Source organism: Cheilinus undulatus, linkage group 5 (genome assembly GCF_018320785.1).
Source record: "Cheilinus undulatus linkage group 5, ASM1832078v1, whole genome shotgun sequence".
Lineage (NCBI taxonomy): Eukaryota > Metazoa > Chordata > Actinopteri > Labriformes > Labridae > Cheilinus > Cheilinus undulatus.
Window position 1 is genome coordinate 27,254,163 of NC_054869.1, and position 17,961 is coordinate 27,272,123.

Genomic DNA, 17,961 nt, shown 5'->3' on the forward strand with positions numbered 1-17,961 from the left:
GCCTTCACAACTGCCTTAATTCTTCATGGCATAGTATCAATGTGATTAACGCATTCCTCAGAGATTTTGGTCCATATTGACATGAAAGTATTACTCAGTTGCTGCAGATTCGTCAGCTGCACATCCATGATGCAAATCTCCCCTTCCACCACATCCCAAAGGTGCTCTATTGGATTGAGATCTGGTGACTGTGGAGGCCTTTTAAGTATAGGGAACTCATCATTATGTTAAAGAAACCAATTTTTGATGATTTGAGCTTCTTGACATGGTGCATTATCCTGCTGGAAGTAGCCATCATAAGATGGGCACTACTGATGTAAAGGGATGTACAAGGTCAGCAACAATACTCTGGTAGGCTGTGGCATTTAAACGATGTTCAATTGGTACTAAGGGGCCCAAAGTGTGCCAAGAAATATCCCCTACACCATTACACCACCACCAGCCTGAACCATTGATACAAGGCAGGATAGATTCATACTTTCATTTCATTTTCATTTACCAAATCATGACCCTCGATCTGTATGTCCCAGCTGAAATTGAGACTCATCAGACCAGGCAACGTTTTTCCAGACTTCTATTGTTCATGCGAAATGTAGTCTCAGTTTCCTATTCCTAGCTAACAGGAGTGGCACCCAGTATGGTCTTCTGCTGCTGCTGTAGCCCATCTGCTTCAAGGTTCGACATGTTGTGTGTTCAGAGATGGTAGTCTTTGGTTGTAACAGGTGGTTATTTGAGTTATTGTTACCTTTCTATCATTTTGAACCAGTCTGCCCATTCTCCTCTGACATCAACAAGGCATTTCTATCCACACAACTGCTGCTCACTGGATGTTTTTCTTTTTCAGACCATTCTCTGGAAACCCTAGAGATGGTTGTGCATGGAAGTCCCAGAAGTTCAGCAGTTTTTGAAATACTCAGACCAGCCTGTCTTGCACCAACAACCATGCCAAGTTCAAAGTCACTTAAAATCCCTTTCTTCCCCATTCTGATGCTCGGTTTGAACTTCATCAAGTCATCTTGACCACGTCTACATGATTAAATGCATTGAGTTGCTGCCATGTGATTTGCTGATTAGCAATTTGTTTATTGAACAAGTGTACCTAATAAAGTGGCCAGTGAGTTTAGTCTTCCTGACTGAACTTGCACTAAGCTACATTATAAAAGTGGAACTAGTGGTAGAAATGACTAAAATTTTCCTGAAACTAATGAATATTTTATTATTAAGACTAAGACTAAAATTAGAAATAGCTTTTTCACCAGTTAACACAGTCGCTAATTGAATCGATACACCAGGAGCATTACCTCCATGAATGAAAATTTTGTAGCCATGAAGTGCAGACGATGTGTTCTGACCCCAGCCGTCAGCCTGAGCTGATCTGATGTTACTATTTATTATTGATGTTCATAGTATGTTAGATCTTAACTCAAAAATAACATCATTGTAGGGCTGGGAAATAATCAAAATTTAGATTAAATCACAATATGGCTTACTGCAATTTTTAAATCATAGGAAGTGAAACATTTCTTTAACCTAAAATGTGTTTCAAAATACCAGTTACTTTTTTTAGGCAGAGATTTTCTCCTCAACACATGCAAATATTTGTCATGTTTTCTAGAATATTTTGCAAAAAAATCCTACTGTCCTTTTTTTTTGTCTTATTTAAAACGAGAGAAAAAATCATCACTCCCTTCAGTACAATAGTTCATATCTAATTTCCAAAGAGTCAAAATAATTGCAATTATTATCAGGCACACTATTGGGGAAAAATCATAACGCAATTATTTTCCCATATTGTTCACCCCTCATCATAACCTTCTTAAGTGTTTCCATGTTTGTAGTTTACATTTCACTCATCAGGTATTTGTACACAGCTTGACCTCTTTCATGTGCTCTCTAGTGATGTCCTTAAGTAACACGCATCACATAGACAAGTATATAGACAAGAATGCTCATAAGGCAGCTGGACGCATTTACAACGGCAAGGTGAAACAGCAAGTGCGTCTCTGGCCTTAGACCTTGATTCTTGAGATTTAGCTAAAATTTCATGATGAGATGTGATGGCTGTATTACCAGCTGAAAAAAAACACAAAAATGTGTGCTCTTTGGTTGTTTCAAGAGAATATTTTATAAGCCTGCCAATAGGGTGAATGCTAGCTTCTTGGTCTATTTCTTTCAAAAAAATCTACACATGGGTTTATGGGGCATGATAGTTCACTCTAAAAAATGAAATTGTCATATCTACACTTACAGATAGAAGACCATATCTGTGTTATTTGTCTTCTTCCAAAGGCCAATGAACATCCTCCAGTGTTCAATGCTTGACCTCCTTATCTGTTTACCCTCTAAGCATTCCTGACCTGAACCGTATGTGTTATTTTAAGCACCCATGTGTGTACTCATACACAGTCATGACAGTTGGCCTGTTTCTTTTTTTTTTTCTTCATTTTGCCTTTTTTCTCTCAATCATAGTTCTGCTGTGACCTTTTGTTTAGGCATGTACTGACTCTTTTTCTGCAACAGTCCACAGGGAGCAAATATCAAAATTATGCTTCATATGGAAGATGTAACAAAATATCTGATTTTTATACCCTCCAGGACATTGATCAGACATTAAGTCTTCACTGCGCAGCTGTATATTGAACCTTTGTTATGACTGAAGGCCTTTTTTGTAGAACCATTACAATTGATTTATATGTATTGAGTCTTTTAAGGGTTTGAGTGAAATTTCTCTTTACTTCTCTCTCCCCAAGTTCATAAGAAGCCACTCCAAGAGATGGAAATTGCTGCCATTACCCACGGTGCCTTGTTAGGACTGGCTTACCTACATTCCCATAATATGATTCACAGGTGAGTCAGTTTTTTCATCAATCCAAATGTTTCCCTACAGGGCTTTAGTTAAAGCATGATAAGATGGAGAGATACTCATGTTCTCCCTTTATTGCTGCGTTGACTCATTTCGCAGTAAAAGCTCACATCAGTACTTACGGTTTATCCTCCTAAAACATTACTGTTAGGAGGTAACTACCCTACTATCTCACTAAAGTTCATAGTATCTTTTTAGGGCAGACTAATATGATCAGCATCTAATAATGGTGCCAGTGAATCCTTTTACAGTTCAACACAAATCTTACTGCAGAAATGTAACAATATCTATAAATTTACCACATAAGTTTGTCATGTTTGTGAAAAAATGAAGGATAAAGTATAAATGTATTAAAACAATGAGAGTAGATTTATCTCATGTGATGTTTTTAACTCTCTTCATCCTTCTTCCTCTCCCCATCCAGAGATGTGAAAGCTGGTAACATCCTGCTGACTGAGCTGGGTCAGGTCAAATTGGCCGACTTTGGCTCTGCCTCCATTGCCTCACCTGCCAACTCCTTCGTGGGAACACCTTACTGGTCAGTATTCAGAAGATCAGGTGTGAGGTGACAACACAGGTGGTTCTACTCAAGTTAGTTTTATTCATTTATTTGCCTACCTACTTATTTGGTGAGTGCCTGAGTTCTGTTTTTATAAATATTTTGTTAATGATCCTTGATTTTTTTTCACCTGGAGCTGATCTCCATAAATTATAGGTATTTTTGTATGTTGAGTTTATGAGAAATTCACTGGTGGGTTTTCACTGTGAGAACAGGGTTGATTATTGACTAAACATTTCACCCATCCGATATTCCTCAGCTGTGGCCGTTGTTCAAACATACTGGCTCTTTTCATACTAGCTCTGACACAGCTTAAACTTAACCCTTTTGGCTGAATGACAAAAGGCAGCATGATTAGGCAGCAATGTTGATATATTCCTCTCTGAAAAACTCAGGTTCAGCTCATGTCTCATATTTATGTACTGAAAACACGAATGACCTTTGAAGCTTTTCTCTGATACAGAAATCACCAGCATGATATTACCCACTATAATATCCCCTTGCACACTTGATACAGCTTTTAGGGTGAATGAAAATCATCACAAAAACAGCCAAACCAGTGATGGACCCTCATCATCCCAAAAGCCAGCAGAACACAACTGTGTCTTACTTGTTACACATACACAAGTTTTCACACACTATGTTTGGGGACACACATTTTACAAAAACTGAGCTGCTATCACAGCATACCAGAGTCTTTAGAAGCTCTGAGAGGCTTAGCAGATTATAACATTTTCATGGATTTTTCTCCATACTTAATAAACTGAGTGCATGTGTCTATGTGTGTGTCTGTATTTGCATGTGTCTCTCTGTCCTCAGGATGGCCCCAGAAGTGATCCTTGCCATGGACGAGGGCCAGTACGAGGGGAAAGTTGATATCTGGTCCCTGGGGATCACTTGTATTGAACTGGGTGAGCATTTCCCTTTGATGACAATTAAAGGATCCATTAATAAACTAATAAAGTGTAGAATTCAACAGATTTGAGTTAATAAAACAAAAGGGAAGAAATCGTATTTGTTCCTGCATACTTCTGTGAATTTTTGAATGTGAAAACTCTGGCACTAAAGCCTCACTATTTTCCCATGTTTTCTTATTTTAGCGGAGCGCAAACCACCCCTGTTCAACATGAATGCTATGAGTGCCTTATATCACATCGCACAGAACGACTCTCCCACGCTACAGTCCAATGAGTGGTGAGTTCAAACATACCATCCATATCTCAACTACAATGTTGTGTTAGTTTTTAAATTATATTTGTAGTCCCTTAGTTAGAAAGCATAGTGTTTACTAAATGCTGTCAATGATTGCCTACAAAAGTACAAAAAGACAAGTATGCTATTCCAGTTGAATCCAGTGAAGCTGCTGCTATAATTCTTTCAGTCAACTGTGAATATTGCAGCTCAGTCGGATCAGGGCTTCATCAGGGTAAAGACATCCGTGTGTTAATCTTCATGACCTGTGATCCCTGCAGCAGGCATTGTGCAAGGTCTCACTTTAAGTCTCTTATGTAATTACTGGGGGAACCTCTGCTAAAGAATCACTGTGTAAAGAGCAACACCAGTTCTGCCTGGCTTTAAGGTGTACTTTAATTTACATCACACAAAAAATGTGAATTATTTCATTTTTATTTCCAGGGGTTTAAAATCACATTTTTATGTTTGTCATACTGATAAGGATGTTTCTCTGTACACACACTGTGTTTTAAAGGGAAAACAGCCTGCCTTTTGCATTTTTATGTGCTGCTCTCAGCCTCACAGTTTATTATTGGAGATACTAATAGATTCTCTAGAGACTGTCCTTTCAGACATCAAAAACTCTGGGCAATTAAATTTAGGCCAGCAGGTTTATGAAAAAAACTGCTGTGTCTTTGCAGCAGCATCTCACGTACAGTGGTGGAAGTGCACCTTGTTTCAGTAAGAACTAGTTTTTCTACTGGAGACAGTCACGAAACAAGATATTTTTATCTGAGTTCATCTTATAAATAAAGCAGTGGTGTGAAATTGTTCATATTTTCTCATTTTGAAAATGTTTCAGTCTGTTATTAGGCTTTTTTGTGTTCTGTTTCTCTCTTAAAAGGATAGAAATAATATCTTAGAAGATTATTCTGGAATCTGGATGTTGTTTTTAATACAAAAAGGTAAAGAACTTACATTGGCTATCCATATAGTCTCACTGAACCAGTAAATAACCCCTGTACATTTACAATATCTATTAAGTGAGCTTGCAGATAACTACTCGGTGTACCCATCAATATGAAATATATACCATAATACTTAGCTCATGATTAATTCAGATGCATAAGTACTCATATGAGATGTAATAATGAAGAATTAGGTCAACTTTACATCTAAAGCAAAGATGCATGCATGCATTTCTAAAAATGTATCGATTTGTAGATGGTAATTGATCTAATTGGTGAAAAAATGGTATTTAAAGATTGGAACAGGACATTAGCAAGGCAGTAAATATTCTGCTCTTGCCCTGAGCGGTTGTAGTTCACACATTGCATGTGAGGTGGGATTCTCAGGGCGGAAATAAAGCTCATGAAATATTAAAACAATGTTTGCTGCTCTCCCTATAATTTACCTTTTGTACACTCCTTTCATGCTCTCACTCCTGTGGTATGAAGATGAAGTTTGCAGGCATAGTCTTGTTAGTGTTTGCTCCTTGAAATATTTTGCAAGAATGTATTTGAAAGAATGTGTATCTTCAGCACAGAGGTTGAATTATGTTCTCTACCTGCCTCAGAGCACCCTAAAGGCATCTGTGGCCTTTACCCGAGCTCTCAATTAAATAAAACTTCAAAAGAGAAAACTTAGTGTGGGTTCTTACAACCTGAAACAATAGAAACTTGACATTTTCTGCCTTTGAATGCGCATGGAGGATGCCTGCTGTAAAATTAGCGTTTTTTGAAGTCATATTGTTCAGGCGAGCAATTGTGTGGGGCGGTACAGGTTTGTAGTATTTTTGGAGGAGCTCCAGCGGCCTGAGGCTTCAGCAACATCCCGCCAGATGAGACTAGTAGAGACATCAGCCTCATAGTGTAACTCCAGCACACATACACAAGGAGACACTGTACACACAGTTGCGTGACATACAAGTGCACTCATGGACCTTTGCTAACCACAGAAGACACTAAATTTAGAGCGTGAAGAGGAGCTAGGTGTAAAACAGTGTACTTCCTGACCCTACAATGGCCCTGCATGTGCATACTGACTATCAGAGTCTTGTATATCACCACAGGCTGCTCAATCCTCATGACCCATAGCTGCAACCCAAACATGTTATCATGAGTTTATTTTTAGATCAGAGTCAGTGGCACGGTGCTCCACAACTCCAGTGGCCTATATTTTTATTGCTCCACATATTTACATAATCTATATATGGTTCATATACACTTGGAGATTACATAGGATTGTTGTACTTTAACTCATTGATATGATAAAGGGCTGCCCAAGAGAAGATTACACATCATGTAAAGCATTCATTTACATTAAATACAGGAGGGGCAGCCTGCCATTACATTATCACTGCTATTTCAGCTGAAGTTATTGTGATTAAATGCGTGTGAGTTAGAAGGGGAATCATTGACCTCCATCTCCCCATCCTCTTTCCCCAGGTCTGACCCCTTCCGAAGCTTTGTCGACTACTGCCTACTGAAAATTCCTCAGGACAGACCCTCGTCAGGGGAGCTGCTACGAGTGAGTGGTATTTCCTTTGTAATCCCTCCAGCTGTGACCTCACTTCCTGTTTCAGTCACTCCCTAAACCATGGGGGATGAGTCACTCCCGCCCACCCACAGCTCCCTAATATGCAGCGTCTTCCTGACGGACCCCCACTGAGAATAGCTTAGACTATCTTTCTATTTTGTATCTCCAATTCCTGTGCATCCCATGGTCCTTAAAGGCTTAAAAGGAGCTGTTTTTGTTCGCTGCTTTCACATCATTCCTTTGATTAGTGCCAAGAAATACAGACTTGTAAATATTGATATGGCACATATATATGCAGTTACTTTTCCTTTCACTGTTTTTTCCATGCTCAATAAAAGATTCGGACATTCATCGTGAAAAAAAGAACTAATAATACTTTTAAAGCTGAAGATAAATGTTTTAGGAGAATTTTGTGCCTCCTTTACTGGTTCTTTGACAGTGCAGCCATAATGGGATGTAGAGAAACAGCGATTGGGAGAGACATGAAGCATGGATCTCTGGATAGACAGGAACTCAATACATTAGAGTTCATAGTTGTCTCCTTTAATTACACCCAGGGCCACCAAAGTGACCAGTTTTTCTTTTTTTGTAAAACATGACAACAGTGTTATAGTTTATAAGGTCCTCTAAGTCAGTCCTTTCACAAGACTAAATTACCTAAAAGTGGACATAGCAAGAAAAACTTCCAAAATCAGTAATGAACCCAAAAACCAAAAGTTGGACGAATTTGTCTCGTCCCTACCCCTTTTTTTCTTTGTCTTCATGTCTCTTCTCTCATCAGTTAAATAAAAGGCGAAACAGCCCATAAAACAAAGCTTAACATAAAAGGTAGCAGCAAGCCTGCCTTTATGACATTTTTGGCCATTGTTCCCAAAAACCCACTGAACTTCAGAGTTAATCTGTGTGTGTTCATTGTGTTTTCCTGCAATTGAAGAGTTTATCTTTTTGTTTGTCGGACTGCCAGGTAATCCTATTGGCCTACTAAGAGTTTTATGTTCTGTGTGATAGGCTCAACGGTGCGGAAGCAAGAGTTTTCACACCTGTCTCACTTTAGGAGTTAAAAGGGAAGGCATAAAGCAGTGGCAGGCAAATATACAGGGATCTGGCCTATTGTCTGAAAAGACTTCATTCTTCCCAACACCCCTGACCCACATCCTGTCCAAAAAACCATTAAAGAGGGATAAGTACTAAACAGACTTTGGATCAGTGTCCAAGGGGCTGCTTCATAGTGAAGAGCTTGGGGGGCTGGGGTGTTAGCTTATGATTAATACCCCACTTTCTCTTCTCACACACGCACACACATGCACAAAATCACTCTTTCTTTGAGTGTATACACACAGAAGCACAGACACACGTCCCTCCAAGCTCTTTAAAGGGGAAATCAGGTCACTAATCTGGTGGCCTTGAGCCATCAGTGTTCTGGCTTCAGGTTAGACACCCTCTTTTCCTGTAAACCTTAGTTGGAGTAACCGTAATTAATAACGTAATAACCCCACTATGAACTTCTATAAGATCCCACAATTTATGCAAATATACTTGAACTGATTAACCATTACAAATTGCTGGGTGTTTCACTGCTGTGTATTTTTATCACTCCTGGAACACCAGAAAATTAGTTTCAATGATTTTTTGTCCAACCATCAATAAAAATATAAAAAAATATTCAAATTAAAATGATATAAATCCACAAAGTCTAGCATTGGAAAAGCTAAACCCTGTAAATATTTTACATTATCCACTTTCATCTTGATGTTACCTGTAGACTAAATATGAAGCTGTAGCAGCAAATGCTTAGCTTAGCTTACTAATAAGACAGCATACATCTGAAAATAGTTAGCACTGTGCAAATGTACATAATTTGATTCATAACATGTTATTAAAAGATTAAATTTGGTTTCTAGACTTTTAACACTGAAATGAAAGAAAAAAAGTGTTATGTGTCAAACATTGACCTTAAGAGGTGTTAACTTTGGACTGAGCAAGGCTATTAATTTTCCTTCACTCCCAGTCTCCCCAGTTAGCTAAGCTAACATACTGGCAGCAGCTGTTTGTTTAATTTACTGTCATAAGAGTTGTGTCTGACTCCTTCTCTAACTCTGTTTGAATGATAAGGAAAATATTTACCAAATGTTGCTGTCTGAGGATTTTCACCACTGCTTTTGTAGCCTAATTGAAGTAGAAGTAAATGAGATGGATTAAGCCAGGTTGGTACACTATAAAAGTTATTAATAATAACTCCCATAGTAACATTTGCTTCATAAACTAATGAGGCCTAATGGTGTTCAACCTCTGTGGAGGAATCAGTGATTCTGGTCTCAGTGCACATCCAGTGAATCCAGCGAGGATGCTGTGGCAATGTTGTCACTTCTTTTTAACACTAAACTCCTAATAATGAGGAAGAATCTTGGTGGATGGGCCGGGGTGGCCAACCACCCACAATCTGGTGTAGTACCATCAGAAAACGGGACAAATCACTCTCAATTCTATTTTCAGAGCATGATGTCACTCCCCTGTGTCCTGACTAACCCATTACACCAGCATCTGTCACATGGACAGGAAGGTGTGCAGAGAATGAGAGCCAGAGATAGACCTAAAAATATGCTTTGAATCTTTTTCTCAACACAGTATGTATATTTCAGTCCTGTACTTGGAGGTTGCGTACATTTCAGCCATCTAGGCATGCAATATTTTATGAATGAGAGTGACTAAGAGGAGGTGTGAAAATGTTTGATGTTATATGTTTGTTTTTATTTTAATATTGGTGTCCGCAATATTTATTTTAAAGATTATTTTTAAAAAAAGTGCACATTACCACCTTCTCCATCCTCTCTGACCTGCTGGTTATGTAACAAGTAATTACATGAATGCATTATGCCCTAACCTTCAACAAATTACTCCGCCATTAAATTACACAAAGGTCTGTACTTTACAGTAGAATGGATCAGTGTTTAGAAATGTGGTAGAAGTGTGTTTAATCATTGAAAAAATAAACTAACAAAGAAAACTGACTTTTGTGTTATTTTCATGTTATTGGAATTAAACTTAATTTCCTTGTTTTTCTTCACACTCAGTCAAACTATGAATTGTCTCAAAAGTTATTAGTTCTCTTCAGCCAGATTTTTCTTAAGGCCTTGAAACTAAATTTATCAGGATTAAAAGGGCAGCACCCCTCTTATAAATTATCTTCACATTACTTAACAGTTGTTTTGTTTCTTTTTATGATTTAAGTGATGCTGTCATTAACTTCTTCCCAAGGCAAATCCAGTTAAAACATTATTTATTGAGATGAAAAGGATTAAGAGTGTTTTTGAAAATCAATTTTATGGACAGTCTTGCACAGATCCCATGTGCAGTGTATGAGAGAATGAAGAGTGCTGGGACTCCCAGTGCCAGCTGAACAACCTAACAGCACCCCCTAGTGATAGAAACAGATTTATTAGTGACTGGAAATAAAGCGGGTGACAGAAGTAAATGGCAGTGCAGTCAAAGTGAAAAAAGGCTTCTTTGCATGCCTTATACATGTGATCTTTAACAACAGTGTAAAAGCTTGAACATTCTGCAGATGTTGTTTATGGCCACAAAGAAGAAGCTATTCCATCACCTTTTTTTATTTTCAGGAAAAATGTTTACTTAATGTTTTTAAAGTAGAAAGTTTTAAAAACACATGACAACACAAGCAAAGTAAGGGTCATTTTTAGACATGCTATTGAACTGTTTTGTAAACAACTAAAAGTAAAAGTCAATTACATCATGAATTCAGCTGTCATATTTTGAGAAACATCCATCCATATTCCATCCATCCATCCATCCATTGTTTAATTTCTGAACAGGTTCTTTACTGCTATTATCCATCTTCAAATAACATCTGAACCATCTATCAAACTTTACCACTTACTTTGTCTTTCTTCCCCCTCTCTCTAGCATGATTTTGTTCGACGGGAACGATCGCCACGCATTCTCATTGACCTCATCCAGAGGACAAAGGACGCGGTGCGCGATCTGGACAACCTGCAGTACCGCAAGATGAAGAAGATCCTCTACCAGGAGAAACACAATGGACCCATGGGAGAGAGCCAGGAGGAGGAGGAGGTGGGAAGAAGGGGAAGGGGGGGAGGGTAACCAAGGTTAATGTTAAATTTAAGTAAGAGATAAAGAACTGAAACAGAGAGAAGAATGCAAAATTTAAAGAGGAATAAGATTAGAAGTAGGTGAATGGAAAACAAGAAGTCAGAACATAAAACCAGTTGAGTCAAAGGTCTGTCATCACTTTTTTCTTTGTGGATTTAGTGGAAAGCCGCTGTCAAGTTAGCTTGACTGTCAATCAGGGAAACGTGTTTAAAACAGACATACTATTAGACTACAGTGTATGTGTAATGACAGCAGAAACAATAATAAATCTAACTAAGATGAAAGACACTTCACAGCAGTTACAGCAGCACTGCAGCTAACAGTAGCTTTTACTATTGTTTAATTAAATAGTCTATGAAGAAACCCATACTAAATTAAAGGATAACAGATCTGTCAATACTAAACTTGTGGAAGAATTACTAATGTGGTTGCAAAGTGGTAAAAAGATTTTTAAATGATCATATCTGGATGTCCAGACTGAGATCACCAAAGAAGAGGTCATTTAATCAGGATTCTTTGGGCTCAGATGCTCACAATGCAAAGGCTCAAGATGAGACTTTGTCTGAAATGATAAGATGAGTTAAAGCCTGATAGATGAAAGACCTAAATACCATGTTTTTTTTTTCCAAAGTGGTCTGCATAACTGCTGTTTTTTCACTCCTAATAATATTGGCTAGAACACCGAAATACAGCTGACGGCTGCTCACAGCAGTCTAGCACTTAGACATCACAACAAACCTCCTCCAGCCACAGAAGCATGACATTGAGATGAAATGTCCCTTAGTTGACCCAGCTCTGAGGCAGCATGTAGGCATGGGCAGCTCAACAGCCATGGCAGCAGTGTCATCCTACACCACAGGAAGAAAGTAAGAGCAGCTACCAGAACCCCCTGCCATAAGATGCTGCTACAGTTTTTAGTGACAAAAATCTGCAGTCCAAATCTTGTTTTCTGGTTTCAAGGGAAGTTACAGAGGGTGATTATAATGCTTATGTGGTCTGTTGCTACAGGCTAAGCCAAATCATCTGCTGCATCAAAATATGTAGATTTCTCTATATCTTTCAAGTTAATACAGAGAAGTTTATAGGGCATCTTTGCTGAACCAATATGTATATGAGAATTGATACATGAATGATACAAACGCATCAGAACTATGTGAAGTCAAGAGGAATTTGATTCTACTATAATCCAGAGTTCATTTGTTACTTTCTCTGCATTGCGATTGCTGCATTTAAAGGCACAGTTGGGAGAGGCCTGTATATATGAGGAGTACAGGATAGTACATGCTTATGTGTTTGATTACTCCTCGTTTAGTTTTAGTGGCATGTGTTTATGAATGCCTGTGTGTGGATGTTCTCTTGCAGGACAGCGAGGCAGCCAGCTGTAAGATGAACAGCCTGGGCAGCAACCACTCCATCCCCAGCACCTCAGTCAGCACGGGCAGCCAGAGCAGCAGTGTGAACAGCATGCAGGAAGTGCTGGATGACAGCTGCTCCGATATGACAATGATGCACCCGCAGGACTATGGCAGCACCCTGGACTCCTCCCCGCACACCAAGAAGGTAAAAAATCAGGAGTGATGGTTGATATGATTTGGCTGTTGGTGGTGAGTATTAACGAGTCAAAGTGACAAATAGAAAAACAAAGAGCTAAAAAATGGAGACAAGAATGAGCAGACCTCAGTGATTCTCCCCATTTTTTGTCTGATAAAATAAGAGGATGAAATTCTCCTTCATTGAAACCAGCTGCCGAGTTTGAAAAATTTCATTATGTACTTTAATGGCTTTTACTAAACATTATCCAACAATGTTCAATCAAACCGGGCTTTCTTTTCTCTTACAAATTATCTAAAAAGACACAGTTAGACCTGACTCATGCTTACAAGTTTCACAAACTTTAGTAATAGCACATTATTTAAAGCAGGTACTGAATAATTAGGAAAATTTCCTCTCAGTTAATTATCACTATTATGCTTGAGAATCTTTATCTGTATGAGCACTTATCTTGATCTGTATCATTAGTTCCTCTGATGACCTGTTATTGGTCAGTTTTATTGACTCTTGTTAAACTGTTTTTACTTTATTATGTGATAAGTGAAACATTACTCCTTCTACTGTACTGCTGTTCTAGAAGACACCCATAATTCATATATTGCTTTAATTAGCTGTCTTTGATTGAAAGCAATGCCTCTTGAGTGTGGTGGGGAAGTTTAGCAGGCGTTCTTTCTGTGAGTAGCCAAAACTTGTGACACAGAGTCCACTGTACAGCCATTTTATTTTTCACTGAACTTTTGTTTAATCAAGAAAACCTCACTGAGATAAAGAATCTCTTTTTTAAAATTGTCCGGGCCAAGACAAGACAAGCAGCAGCACAGTTAACAAATTTAATGACAATAAGCTCCATACACAAGCATTATAGCGTAGGAGGACATGTGACAAAATAAATGAATAAGCAGATATTTTCCAAAGTTATGCTATACACATTAAAAAGTATGAATCAGGCAGAACATGTCATATTTTGAGAAATGTATCTGCCTCCAAGTCATTTAGCAGCCAAGCAAAAACAAAAGCTATCATAAAAACAGGGTTAATACATAGTGACCAGAATTAAAAAAGACAGATTTGAGAGTCACTGCTTGCGATTATGCTTTTAATAATTAAAATTGCATCTCTGTCAAAGAACGTGTAAAAACCAGGTCCAGACTATCCTTCACCACAGATAACAAATAGGAAAATATACAAAATATAAATGGTAAACACCACAAAGTTAAGATAACTTACAAAATCTGTTGGCAGCAGGTGAGGGGCTCTAAGAATGAGGTGCTGTAATTTCACAAGTCTAAATACTGTCTTTAATACAACAAGCGCTGTAAAACTGTTCAGTTAACTTTGATCAATTACTCACAGGGGGCAAATGTGATTAAATGTATGCTAACTCATCGCATTGCTGCCATCACACAACCAGGTCAGGTAGCTTTGTAACACAGTTGAAACACATGTAAAAATTCACAGAAATCCACAGATTAATGCCATCCTGGATTGGCTTGTAAGTGGACAATCTGCCCTCGGTCATGACTTCTCCTGCTTCAAAAGCTTGTAGAAAGTTTTGATGTTATTCAAGAGCATGTCCTTTCTAATTGTTTTGCACCTATTATTATTAAATCTACCAGTAATGCAGTCTTTCTCCAATTATCAACATATACGATTCATTGCAATTAATTAATTAGATAATTGATTTAATTGATTGACAGCACTAATATTTGTCTTATTGGTATTGGCAGATACGAAAACTTGTGCCGATATTTACCGCTGATATATCTGCCATAGATATCGACAGTACAAATATATGTTGACCTTAAATATTGGTAAATTATGCAAGTGTACCATTAGGTGTAGGTGATAGCCTAGGAGGCTACACACTCAAGGAAGCCCACCATCAGCCATGATCATTTTGACAGAAGCCCTAAACATAAAACATCTATCCCACTACTCTCTCAGCTCTGCTTGACTCGGCCTCTCTTTGCACTAGATACACTTAGTGTTTTTAACAATAAAAAGTGTGTGTATATCAGTATTGGCTAAAAGGAGTTTGGAAATATTGCCATAATGGATTTCAGCAAAAATCCAATATTTTGCATCTCTAACTGTAACTAGTCCAATCTAGTCATTCGTTTGTTTACAAAAGGCTTATCTGATATAAATCTGATATAAATAAGAAAAGAAAATAACCACTAGACAGCATTAAAGAAAACCTTCCCAGATACATGTCAAACCTTATCACAGATAAGACATATTTTTTCTCTCTAATAACTATTATTATAATCTTTGCTGAGGTTTTACTCTGCCAGTTGAAAGCTCTTACCAAAATGCCATGATTTCTAAGAATGATAGGCCTCAGTAGGAACATAAAAAGACATATTTTACTAACAGCATGTTATTAGTGCAACAGCTTCCTTTCTGGGGTAGTAACTGCACTCTAAAATTTAAAGGACACATGGCTGTGTACAAACTTTCTCTGGATTTCATGAGTATACATTTTCCCCTCACCCTCTTTGAAACCATGGAAACCATTGACACAGCCTCCTCAGTTTGGCAGATCACTTCAAGTTTATCACCAACACCGTTAACACTGTGAGAACAAAAGCTGTGTACGCATGTTGACAAGCACCACACCGTTCACATTTCCCCAATAACAGGTCTGTCGTCCTGCACGAACACACGCTATGTACACAGGTTAACACAAAGCCTGACATTCTCATTGAATACCTCATGTGACTTAAAAATGAATGAGCAGAGGGCTGTCACTGCTCTATCATTCTCTTTCTTCATCTGCTCTTTGTATTTTGACAGTGACTGAATGAGATTGTCACTTCATGAACAGACAGACAATGTGTTGTTTCAAGTTCAGGGGCTGAGCTGAGAACAAATGAAAGCGACATACTGTTTCAAATGCTGATGAAGTTCCCTCCTCACATGAATACACTCTTTGGTCGCAAGCCCTAAAAGGAGGGACTGAGTGTTGACATTTCATCATGTTGTAGAGGTTACAGTTGACACAGTTTTAGCTAATGCTGAAAATTCCTTTTTGAAATGCAGATGTTGTAAGATTTAAACCAGGGCACAATTTTGTTATTTAAAATTTCAAAGAAAGATGGTGAAGTGTTTAAACACTGAAACTGTTTTTTTATAAGTTGAAATGTCTGATATGACATGTAGCCCTGCGGTTTTTACAATTTGGTCACTTCATATATGTTTATTTTACAAAAGAGATAACTCTAAGAGGTAACTTCTACATCTTGACTGAATTTTCCCTGCTTTCTTTTTGTGTTTGCTTCATCCAGGACCATCAGTACAACTGGGACGAAGGGATCCACAGGGACCACCGTTCTGGGCTGAGGCCAGCCTCCTCTGACAAGAGTAGCCAAGCCCAAAACTACAAGAACCAGGGACGCTTTGCCACAATAAAATCAGCCTCACTGGTAAGATTGACAAAAATCTCACCTCTTTCTACCCTTTCTCTTTTTTGTGTATCCAAAAACATGCGCCTTAGGAGTTTCAGTATCAATCATTTGCAGAAGATTCACCTTGAAAGATGTGTTGCTTTGACAGAGAAAAAATAGAAAAAAAGATATCTTTCCAAAGCCAAAATCTTTCTCAGAGCATTATGTTTACACCAGAGTGGCATACAAGGGCACAGACGGGGCATTCTTTTGTTTCTCTGAGTTAAAAATCTGTCTGAGAATGTGCCAGTTTTAAGTCGAGTCTGGCTGTGATTTTACAGTTACCATAACTGACGTCAGTGCTAAGAAATGCAAGCAAAATACATTTAAGCAATGTGGATCCATTGCTACCAAATTTATATTTCAAAACGACATAAAAGCAGGACTGTCTCTAATTTTTGGGCACTCCTTTTGCGGAATTTTTTAATGTTTTTTTTTTTTATGTTTTTTTCCACCATCAGTCCATCCTTGGGTCAGATCTCTTACTAGCTCTTCATCTCTGCTTTCCAGTTTTATCCCTGTCGGCAGCAAATCTTTGTTTCCCTACTTTCTTACCTCTCATTCACCTCTCTCCTTTTGTTTCTTTTGTAGTAAGTGTCACATTACCACTCCCCTACCTCTGCCCTCTTCTTTTTTTCCTCCTCCTCCTGTACTTGACAATTCATCATGCTTAGATCTTACTCAATATTCTGTGTTGGAGGAGCTCTCTTTCTCTCTACCTCTCTCTCTCTCTCTCTCCCTCCCTCCCTGTCTGTTGTCATGGTTACTGGCCCTAGTAACTTGTAAGTAGTTGTGTTGCTGTGTGTAAGTATATGTGAGTGTGTACCTGCTTACCCATCCGTGACCCATTGGTTTTAATTGTGAGTTCCTCCTGCTGTCAGGTCTTAAACTCGACGTGAGCGAATGTAAGAAATAAGACACATGCGTGTCCATGTCCTTACACCGTCCTTGATCAGAGTGTGACACACTGAGACTGTGATGGGTGTTTGTTTCTGGATGACAGGTCTTCTTTATGTGTTGTCACACATTATGTTAGTTTTAGTTTATTAGTTTATTTGACAGGGGCCATGCAAAACAAAACTGTTAAGCCATAGTTTGCTATAAAGCTAATTTTCATCTGGGGTCCCTGGGCAACATTTGTGACATTTGGTTAATCCAAGGAGCTGCAAGCTTCTGTTCAAGAGTTGTAATGTCATAAAAGTTTGAGGATTTGAAATAAAAACATCCCACCTGGCTATTAGTATGTCAGACCTACTCTCTCACATGTTTGCTTTCTGTAGGACTGTCTCAATAATATCCTCAGAAGCCTTTGAGATACCACAGTAATTCACACTATTTTGAAATGTAACCCTTAAAACATAATATTTACTGGTTTTACTCTCACTAGTTGTGCCTGAAGAATGTTTCTGTTATAAAAATGTGAAATAAGCCTGAAAATAGGAAGTGATCTGGTAAGGCTAACAGTTAAAAATGGTCCCATTAACATGCAAGTACATATCCTTAAGGCTGGATATATACTTGCCGTTTAACCTTGGGTTCATATATGTTTAAATCTGCATCATGGAATGAACTTGTAAATATACTTGCCTGTTCCCGACAGAGGACACATGTGAGAGCATAGGCTGTATACAACTTCGTGATGTGTGGGATGTAAACTAGTAACATTTATCAGTTTAATCATCAGCCATATTAACTGGTGACTT

At 38.3% G+C, this 17,961-nt stretch overlaps 1 protein-coding gene across 3 annotated transcripts in view; it reads left to right on the forward strand.

Annotated features, from left to right (window-relative positions):
- Positions 1 to 17,961, forward strand: part of taok3a (TAO kinase 3a) — a 106,419-nt gene that overhangs the window by 69,286 nt on the left and 19,172 nt on the right. For all 3 annotated transcript variants that reach the window (XM_041787309.1, XM_041787310.1, XM_041787311.1), the window contains exons 7-14: positions 2,751 to 2,847; positions 3,288 to 3,401; positions 4,242 to 4,333; positions 4,523 to 4,616; positions 7,043 to 7,124; positions 11,055 to 11,222; positions 12,624 to 12,821; positions 16,100 to 16,237. In XM_041787309.1, the coding sequence (XP_041643243.1) occupies positions 2,751 to 2,847; positions 3,288 to 3,401; positions 4,242 to 4,333; positions 4,523 to 4,616; positions 7,043 to 7,124; positions 11,055 to 11,222; positions 12,624 to 12,821; positions 16,100 to 16,237 (983 nt within the window). The remainder of the gene's footprint in view (positions 1 to 2,750; positions 2,848 to 3,287; positions 3,402 to 4,241; positions 4,334 to 4,522; positions 4,617 to 7,042; positions 7,125 to 11,054; positions 11,223 to 12,623; positions 12,822 to 16,099; positions 16,238 to 17,961) is intronic.